The 10,748-nt window shown below is 39.3% G+C and overlaps 1 protein-coding gene across 1 annotated transcript in view; it reads right to left on the bottom strand.

Annotated features, from left to right (window-relative positions):
- Positions 1-5,394: 5,394 nt before the first annotated feature.
- EEF1E1 (eukaryotic translation elongation factor 1 epsilon 1) overlaps positions 5,395-10,748 on the bottom strand; it is a 29,260-nt gene continuing 23,906 nt past the window's right edge. Inside the window, exons 4-5 of the mRNA XM_012753567.3 lie at positions 7,442-7,501; positions 5,395-5,786 (exon numbers count right to left, since the gene is read on the bottom strand). Of these exons, the coding sequence (XP_012609021.2) occupies positions 5,733-5,786; positions 7,442-7,501 (114 nt within the window). The 3' untranslated portion in view covers positions 5,395-5,732. The remainder of the gene's footprint in view (positions 5,787-7,441; positions 7,502-10,748) is intronic.

Genomic DNA, 10,748 nt, shown 5'->3' with positions numbered 1-10,748 from the left:
CTGAGTTTATGCTAAGGAGGTGACTCACAGAGGGCCCCTAGATGTTTTCAGGATGGGAGATGGCTTGCTAGAAAGACGAACCATGTGATTAGAGGGTTTAGGCTTTCAGCCACAGAATTGGCCCAAACTGTGGGGAAAAGAGGGAGATGGAAATTGAGCTCAATCACATGGCCAATGATTTAATTAGCCATGCCCACAAAATGGAACCCCAGTAAAAACTCTGGACACTGAGCTTCCTGGTTGGTAATCATACATCCAAGTGCCAGGAGAGTGACACATTCCCAAGGACATGTAAACTCTGTATTTGGAATCCTCCTAGACCTCACCCTATGCATCTCTTCATTTGGCTGGGCCTGATGTATATGTTTTATAATAAAACTGTGCTCATAATCATAGGACCTTTCTGAGTAATTCTAGTGAATTATCAAACCTGAGAGAATAAAGTGGGAACCTCTGAATTGGGCAGTCAGAAGACAGTTGGCCTGGGAACCCAAGATTGTGGCTGGTATCTGAAGATAAGTCTTGTGGAGGACCATGCCTTTAACCTCTGAAGTCTGTTCTATCTTCCAATAGTTAGTGTCAGAACTGCAGTGTAACTTAACCCATGCTTTTTTTTTTTTTTTTTTTTTTTGAGACAGAGTCTCACTCTATTGCCCTGGCCAGAGTGCCATGGCTTCAGCCTAGCTCACAGCAACCTCAAACTCCTGGGCTCAAGCAATCCTTCTGCCTCAGCCTTCTGAGTAGCTGGGATTACAGGCATGTGGCACCATGCCCGGCTAATTTTTTCTATATACTTTTTAGCTGGCCAATTAATTTCTTTCTATTTTTGGTAGACACAGGGTCTCGCTCTTACTCGGGCTGGTTTCGAACTCCTGACCTCAAGCAATCCTCCCGCCTTAACCTCCCAGAATGCTAGGATTACAGATATGAGCTACTGCGCCCAGCCAGTTTTATACAATTTTATCACATGTGTATCCTTCCATCACCACAGTTAAGATATTGAACAGTTCTGATGCCATAAGGATCTTCTTAAGGTGCCTATTTACAACCACACCTACCTTTTTCCCTGCCCCTGGCAATTATAATCTGTCCTCCATTTCTAAAATGTTGTCACTTCAAAAATATTATAGAAATGGAATCATACACTAGTACTTTCATGTTTTTAAGAATAGCCGTTCTCACATCATAACACTCTATACAAGACCATTTTTCTGAGAATCAGTATCAGATACAAATATAATCATGTAATTATAAAGGGATTTTTCAATTATTGTGCTTTTTGAGAGTCAAGACATCCAAATCATGGAGATATTGTCAATTTGGTAGAAGTGAAGTTCTGACTCCAGGGGAAATTATTTGCTGTAATCCCATATTGAATCTTATGAAAATTAGAAACTAAAATGGGTACTTAATTACATACATATTAAGAACAAAAAGCATAGTATATGCCCCTCAAGGATAAGCATAATTGGCACAAGGTGGGGTTTGGGGAGAATCTTAAATTTATTTTACTTTTATCAAATCCACTTCATGAAATTTCGTCTAAAACACATTCTGTTGGCATTATTTCTTATCTCCTTTTTTCTAAACTATTTTCGAAGAGGGTTAAAATATTAAAAATGCAAAAACTGATGAAGGCAAGAGAGGGGAAAACATGACATGGGCTCTTTGGATAAGGTACTAAACATTACTACATATAAATCCCATAAAGTTCTAGATATGTTTATGGCATGGGAGTCGGTTTGGTGTGGAGTAGCACACTGTGTGTTAGCATCTGTGGTCTTCTAGGTGACAGTAACTTTCCAGTCCATTATTGAATCTTCCTGTACTGAATTCTGCTACTTCCCCCTAGAGATGCTTCTGGAGTAGCTACATCATGGGAGAACACGCAGGGCTTTGCCGCGAGAGCTACAATGGGAGAAACTGCTCCTGTGACAGAGCCAACCCATCAGAACGCAGAAAGCCTCAGCACCACACCGATCACACCTTCAGAAAATTGGACTCAGCTATGCAAATAGACAAAAGCATGAGTTCTTGTATGCATGCAGCTAGCTTTATGTCTGACTGGTACCTAAGCTTTGGACCTGTGTAGTATAGCAGTTCTTACAGTATGGTTACCACACCAGCAGCATTAGACTTACTTGGGGATTTCTTAGGAATAAAAATTCTAAAGCCTCACCCCAGACCTCCTGAATCAGAAACTCAAGTTGGAGCCCAGAAATCTGTGTTTTAAGAGGGCCCAAGTCATTCGTATGCATGCTAAAGTCTGAGAACCACTGCTTTAGTGCAAACATCTATTACCCATACCCTCAGCACCTGGAAAGAGAGTTGACTATAGAGTTCTTTTACCCAAGCACAGGGCTCAAGTCGAGTGGTGAAAACAGTGAGGAACTGGAAACCTCATGAGGCTGGTCTAAGAGTCCAAAATCTCTGAGAACATTTAAGACAAGGTGTGTGTTGCAGAAGGTCAGAAAAAATGGGGCTGTGGAGGAAGGATAACTTACATTGCGTAAACAGGCTACTTCATGGACCGCACCAAAGCAGCTTTGGAATTTGTAATCAGGTGGTTGGAAGTTTCTCATCTTGGTCAAAGCAAGCCTGCGGCCTTATTGTTTAGAGCTATGCCTTGTCATATTAGTTGTATGGCTACTGTATTTCAAGCTTAACTTGGACAGACAGGCCTGCCAGGCACAAATTTCTCAAGCAGATGATGTTAAGGAGGACAAAAATTATCCACTGCAAGACTGCGAGGACAGATGACACTCACCAGGAACAGCAAGCCCAAACTGCAGGATTCATAATACAATTGGCTAGCCTTAGGGACCTGGCCTCTTTGAAGTGGAAGATTCGAGATAGCACGAATGAGCCATCAAATTAACTCACTGGGCTGGAAAAGATGCAATGCTTTCATTCCCCCCACAAAGAAACATGAGTTTAAAAGATTAAAATATTCCCAAAGGAATCACAATAATGGAAGCAGAAATCCTTCAGACATGATAGTGAAAATGGCCAACATCTCAAATTCTCCTGACTTCCTGTCTACCTTCTTTTGGCCTCTCTCCCTTAAGTGAAAGATGAGTTTTGCTAGATTAGGTAGCAGTTGGAATTAGTTTTATTTGCCAGCAGTGTTGGGAATAAAGGCAGAGCCTGCAGGAATGTGGGCTCCAGCAACAAGTAATCATTATGGCAAAATCAAATTCCCCATCTCATCTCTGATATGCCTGTATGTAACCCTAGAGCTGAGCTTCAGTGTTATAAATCCAACATACAAGACATGGAGCAGTGGGGCGTGGGGTCCCTTGTGTATCTAAACGCTCTGCCCAGCAAGACAGATATATGACGGTAACTTTCTCCCCATCGCTTTTGCAATAAAATTCACCCAGTGCTCCAGGAAGAGTTAGGAATGTAATTCAGCTCCAATAAATCAAGACTAAAATTAAGATGGCCAGATATGTTCAGGTGTATGGAGAATTTGAAATTTAGTGCCCTGGTAATGGGCAGTAGCAGATTATCTAATTATGGGGAGAAAGAAGAAATATTGCTCTCTGGGGTAAAAAGCTAAATGCTCTAATCCATTAAACTACCACATCTCTGCCAAAGCTAGATTAATATTAAAGTTCATGTAATGTCTGACTTTTTTTTTTTAAAGGGATGAAGTCAAATATTAAGAAAGAAATATAAATGAAAAAGCTATAGTTCACAATAACTCCAATTTGACTACCTGTCAAATAGTTGTGTATTTTATCCTTGGGTGCAATGTACATGTACCTGATTATAATAAAGTTCTATTCTTTCCTAACAATATATCTGCTTAAATTTTTATCAACATATCTTGAAGCTATTCTGGACAGGCTTTCAGAGGGGCTCTCATGAATTAGATATGCTTTTCAGGGGGCACTGAGGACATGAGGCACTGGTGGTGGGTGATCCTTCCCATCATTCTGATCCTACCTTCCTGCCTTCATCCCTGTGGGAATCCTAATGTGCCCATTACTGACTGTGGTTAGCCGTGGCTTCAGGTATAATTGGGTGGAGTCAATGGAAGACCAAGGTTTAATAGGGAGTAAAAATGAGAATTCTCATATATCTATTAAAAATTTTAGTGAATAATCTTATTGCTGAACTTGATGGGGATGGGGTGTTTCACTGTGAAGTCAGGTCATGGATGGGTGATTGTGTAATTCTTGAAGTTATGTCACCTTTTTCTACCATATTGTGACAGCAGCCACTTGGAAAGAGATTTACAGCCACAGAACTTCACAAAATACTTTATGATATCTTGGATGCTTGGATGTTTGATATTGCTCCCAGTTCTATGATTTCCATTTGTTTTAAAACTGGTATTTATTCTAACGAATGATAAAGTTGATGAATCCTTGACTGAAGAGTGATCCCTTCCTCTCTGGAATTTTCTATCTGTTTTTGAAAGTATCATGTGGAATAGGGACATGTATCTGATCAGGGCAGTTCAATGAAATCCAGTGATCAATGTGGTGACAAAGTGTCTTCTAACCCTGAAATCACACAATTCCCATTCATTCCAGACATGGTCTAATTGAGGTGTTAGTTACCATGTGGCTTAGTCTCTGCCTCCTCCCTAGCTCCTAAATTAACACAAGATGTTAATGTTGTAGAGGGCCCAGTATGGAGCACAGAACCTAGTAGACACTCAGTAAATGATATCCAGTTATTTTTATTTACTTTCAAAGAATGCAGAGTGGCTGATAGCTTCTCTGGTCTATGGGCCCAGTTCCCATACCATTGGAACTTGTTCACAGACCATTGGATTATAAACTCTATGAGGGTAGGGATGTAATTGTGTTATATGAAGGGACTAGCCGAGTATCTGACACATAATAGGCACTAAATAATATCTGCAAGAATCATTGAATGGTCAGTGCTGCAGGCTTCTGGGACTTACAGAAAGAAAATGCTTGGAAAGGAGCATTCACTTTTCAGAAAGAACAGCATGCATGAAGATGGCTGCACTCTCTTTCGGACAGGTCTCACTGATCTTTTAGAAACAAAATAAGAAAAACAGCATGGCCTTTTTTCCCAACAGCTCAAAAGATGTGAGAATCAGAGACTTTTAAACTGGTAAGAAATATGAATTCATGTTTTACCAAAATCTCAAGATGCTCTGCTACCATTTGTCAACCTCAAATGGGCTCATGTATTGAGCAGGTTGGCACTTCAGAGATGGCAGGTGGAAAAGAATTTGGCTTTAGAAAATTGTGGGTTATGCTTTTACAATCTTTCAGAGCAGTTTGCCCTTTACTGTGCTAGGCACAGTGATGGGTAATTTTTTTATACATTCTCATTGCAATTTAAATGAGATCAGTGATCTTTACTCCTATTTCATATGAGGAATTTCCTGTGCAGTGACTTATGCAAGGTCTTATACTTAATACATGGTGAGGCTGGTGTGTTTGACTCCACTCCTTTCTTTTTTCAATTGCTTTATTGAGCTATAATTCACATATTGCAACATTTACTACTTACAGTGTATAAGTCAGAGGTTTTTAGTATATTCACAGAGTTGTGCAACCATCTCATTTATTTTTCGAATTAGGTACACATTTATTTTGTCTAATGCCTAGGGCAGCTTTTTTCTAAGGTTGGCAACAATTGATTTCACAAATTGATTAACTAGAATTTCACTGGCATACCTGTCATGTGGTTTACAGGTTAAGATAGAGCCAGACACTTATGTTTGAATCCCAGCACCTTGATTACTGGTTGTGTGACCTTGGGCTACTTCTGTAACCTCTCCGTGCTTCAGTTTCCTATTTCCAAAAGAGGATAATAAAAGAGTGAATTCACTTAAAGCACTTAGAATGGTGCCTGATACATACTAAATGCTCAATAAATGTTAGCTATTATTATTAAAAGTGCATTAACAGATCCTCATAATGATAATGGCATATACAGGATCCTAAAATTAGCTTATGAATCATGAAAATTAAATTGTCAGTGGAATGTTAAATGGTCAGTGAAAAGTTATTTTATTATATTCTAATTCTTTGCAAATCAATGATCCATGCAATGCCAATAATTTACTAACAACAGTTCTTTTACAATTGACCATCTGGTATTTGTAGGGTGTTTTCCCATTTAACACGTTGACTGCCACACTAGAAAAAAAATTTTTTTCCTTTGTGGCCACAGTGTTTTATTACAAAAATAGAATAAAAGCTTCAAAAACAAAATGATCCTAATTTAATGAAAAATTTATTATTTTCTATTGTTTTCTGTGCATGAGTTACATGCAACTTGAAAAATACTTCACACAACTCCCAAGGTAGAGTTGCATGAGTTATATATATTTTTCGTGAGGCCCTGGACTCAATCCTGGCGTGAGTTAAACACAACCCATGTGGCAGTTACTGTGTTAAGCACTACTCATTGTGACAGAGAGCTAGTTGCCCACCTAGTATCCCTTTATTCCTTCTTCTTTACTGACAGAACATAGCTTTATTCTGGGAGGCAATGTGCCCACTAAAGGACTGTACCTCTGGCCTCCTCCCAGCAGGGAAGCCAAAGAGATATACACAGATATAGGGGCACAGGGCTTCCAGGAAAGCCCCTTCAGGCAAACCGACTCAGCTAGGAGAGGAGCCTTTTGCTGCCCCCCTTGCTCCTCCTTTGGATGTTAATCAGACTTGATGTCTGGAGCTCTGATATCAATATGGGGTGATAAATTGAACTTAAGGGTGGAAATCACTTGTTCAATGTGGAAAAGCAGAAAAACAGAAGCTGGATGCCTTATACCAAACATGGGCTATCTCTCAACTTCTTTTATATGAGAGAACAACAACCCACTTTCATGTTATTTGGTCTTTCTGCTATATATGCCTGTACCTAATTGCAATTTACACTTATACTTTCCTTGGTTAGCTCAAAATGGGCTTAAAATGGTACATTCTTTCAATAAACATGTACTGAGCACCTACTATGGGGTAACGGTCATTGTTTTGAGGGCTGGGTATCCAAGGAAAAATAGTCTCTCAAGGAATTAAGTTGGCTAAAGAGACAGATAATCAAGAACAGTGTAGTAGTGTCAGTGCCAAGATCAGGGGCCAGGGGAGATTTATTATCAGAATAGACTTGACTTCCAGGAGGATGTAACCACGTTGAATATTGAAGAGGTTATTAAGCAAGAAGGAAAGGGCATTTCAAGCAGAGAAGTGATCTCACAGAAATGACCCAAGAAGGATTCTACAAGGAAATGAAGTGTTTGATCCTGCACACTGAGAATATTATCTACCCCTGGCTGCAGGAGCCAGGTCTTTATCTTTCTGCCATCTCCTCATGCTCTAAATCTAAGTTAGTGGTGAAAAAATCCTGGTACTTTGTAGTACCAGGTAATATCTGTTGAATCAATGTCGTGTACACTAAGAACTGAATAATAGATGTGAGGATCCAGAGGATTAAGACTCACAAGGTAGAAGTTGGTAAGAGGTGGTCTCCCTCTCTGTTCTGTCCTTTCCTCATAGCTGACCTAAAATGAAGGAAAATAGTAAAATAGTTGGGATGGGAGCGCTGGGTGGCCCATCTCCTGTCAACCCTATCTGTCCTGCTTCAATCCTCCTGCTGTCCAGGAGGAGGAGAGAAGTGTCAGGGGAAGGAGTGATTTGCAGCAGACACAATGTGGCACGCTTACAGCAGACCCAGCTGGGGCAGTGGTTTGCATGAAAGGTACATAGACTGTGTCTGCCTCTATGGTATGCATAATAACTCCCCAAATTAACCTGAACTCTCTAGTCTCTGAATATGCAAATACAGGTTTACAGTTTCTAATTTAAAGAACATTTATAAAATTAAAAATGTTTCTGAGGGCGATACATTGTGAAATCCAATCCTATCAAAATTATATTGCTCTATTGTAATATACGGGCATGCCTTGAAGGTATCGTGGGCTTGGTTTCAGATCACTGCAATAAAGCAAATACTACAATAGAGCAAGTCACACAATTTTCTTGGTTTCCCAGTGCATATAAAAGTTATGTTTACACTCTACTGTAGTCTATCAAATGTGCAATAGCATTATTGCACATTTACATATTGCATTGTAAAAATACAATGAAAATAACCTAATTAAAAAATACTTTATGGTGGTTGAGGTGGCAGGATTACTTGAGGCCAGGAATTTGAGACCAGCCTGTACAACACAGAGACTGTCTCTACAAAAAAAAAAGTTAGCCAGGCACAGTAGTGTGTGACTGTAGTTCCAGCTACTTGGGAGGCCAAGGCGTGAGGATCACTTGAGCCCAGGAGCTCAAGGTTGCAGTGAGCAATGATTGACCCACTGTACTCCCAGCCTAGGTGATTGAGATCCTATATATATATAAAAAAAAAGCCCCCAAACCAAAAACCAAACAAACAAAAAACCAGAACATTATGGTTAAAAAATGCTAGTAATCTGAGATTTTAGGCAACCTTTCTGCTGGTGGAGGGTCGTGCCTCGATGTTGATGGCTGCTGACTGGTCACAGTGATTGCTAAAGGTTGGGGTAGCTGTGGCAACTTCCTCAAATAAGACAATGAAGTTTCCTACATCGATTGACTTGTCCTTTTACAAAAGATTTATCTGTAACATGCAATGCTGTTTGACAGCATTTTACCCATAATAGAACTTCTTTCAAAATTAGACTCAGTCCTCTCAAATCTGGACACTGCTTTATCAACTGTTTGTGTAATTTTCTAAATCCTTTGTTGTCATTTCAAAAATGTTCACAGCATCTTCACCATGAGCAGATTTCATCTCAAGAAGCCACGTTCTTTGCACATCCATATGAAGCAACTACTCTGTTCAAGTTTTATCATGAGATTACAGCAATTCAGTCACATTTCAGGCTCCACTTCTAATTCTAGTTCTCTTGCTATTTCTACCACATCCATAGTTACTTCTTCCACTGAAGTCTCAAACCCCTCAAAGTCATCCATAGGGGTTGGAATCTTCTTCCAAATTCCTGTTGATATTTTGACCTTCTCCCATCAATCATGAATGTTCTTAGTGGCATCTAGAGTGGTGAATCCTTTCCAGAAGGTTTTCAATCTACTTTGCCCAGATCCATCAGAGGAATCACTATCTGTGGCAGCTAGAGCCTTATAAAATGTATTTCTTAATAAGATTTGAAAGTCAAAATTATTCCTTGATCCATAGGCTACAGAATGGATGTTATGTTAACAGGCATGAAAACAACATGAATCTCCTTGTACATTTCTGTGAGAGCTCTTGGGTGACTAGGTACATTGTCAAAGAGCAGTAATATTTTGAGAGGAATCTTTTTGGGGGGCAGTAGGAACATTAGACTTATTCAGTAAACCATGCTATAAACAGGTGTGGTGTCATCTAGGCATTTATGGAGGACAGAATAGATTTAATTCTTAAGGGCTTTAGGATTTTCTGAATGGTAAATGAGCATTGGCTTCAACTTAAAAGTCACTGGCTACATTAGCCAGCCCCTAACAAGAGATTCATTCTGTCCTTTGAAACTTTGTCTTCTCCTTTCTAGCTACGAATGGCATCTTCTTCCAATAAAAGGCTGTTTCACCTACATTGAAAATCTGTTTAGTGTAGCCACCTTCATCAATGATCCTAGCTAGATCTTCTGGATAACTTGTTGCTTCACCTTGTACTTCCATGTTATGGTGACAGCTTCTTTCCTTAACATATTAACTGTCATGAGAAGTGTATTTAACTCACTCTAGTTTTGACCCCAGGGCCACACAAAGCATATATAAAATCTTGTTGATGTTCTTACTGTTACAACTAATATTTACAATTTAATTCTAAAAATGTGGCTTAAATGAATAGAAGTTAATTTCATTTTTCTATTTATGTTTACCTTTAAATTACACTCAAAGTTTTTATTCTATTTTTGTAATAAAACACTGTGGCCCCAAGTAAAAGTTTATTTTTTGTGTGTGGCAGTCAATGTGTTAAACCTCATGAACCAATTTTTGGTAGCTCCCAATATTTCTTCTGTAGCTTCCTTGGCTCTCTCAGCCTTCACAGAATTGAACAGAGTTAGGGCCTTGCTCTGGATTAGGCTTTGGCATAAGGGAATGTTGTGGCTGGCTTGATCATCTATCCAGACCACCCACTTTCTCTACATCAGCAACAAGGCTGTTTGGCTTTCTTATCTTTTGTGTGTTCACTGGAGTAGCACTTTTAATTTCTTTCAAGAACGTTTCTTTTACATTCACAACTTGGCTAACTAGTGCAAGAGGCCTAGCTTTCTGCCTATCTCAGCCTTTGACGTGCTTTTCTCACTAAGCTTAATCATTTCTAGCTTTTGAATTAAAGTGAGAAATATACAACTCTTCCTTTCACTTGAACACTTAGTCTCAGGACATCACTGTAGGGTTATTAATTGGCCTAATTTCAATACTGTTGTATCTCAGGAAATGAGGAGGCCTGAGGAGAGGGAAAGAAATGCAGGAATGGCTGGTTGATAGGATGATCAGAACAAATACATTTATTCAGTCTTATATGGGCAGTTTGTGGTGCCCCAAAAACAATGACAATAGCAACAGCAAAGATCAATGATTACAGATCACCATAACAGACATAATGAGAAAAAGTTTGAAATACTGTGAGAATTATCCAAATGTGACAGAGACGTGAAGTGAGCACATGCTAATGGAAAAATGGTGCCAACAGACTTGCTTCTTGCAGGGTTGCTAAAAACCTTCAATTTGTAAAAGATCCAATTTGCAAAGCACCATAAAGCCAAATGCAAT

The sequence above is a fragment of the Microcebus murinus genome, chromosome 15, assembly GCF_040939455.1.
Source record: "Microcebus murinus isolate Inina chromosome 15, M.murinus_Inina_mat1.0, whole genome shotgun sequence".
Classification (NCBI taxonomy): Eukaryota; Metazoa; Chordata; class Mammalia; order Primates; family Cheirogaleidae; genus Microcebus; species Microcebus murinus.
The sequence above is the reverse complement of the archived record's forward strand: the minus strand, read 5'-3'. Positions and strand labels throughout refer to the sequence as shown.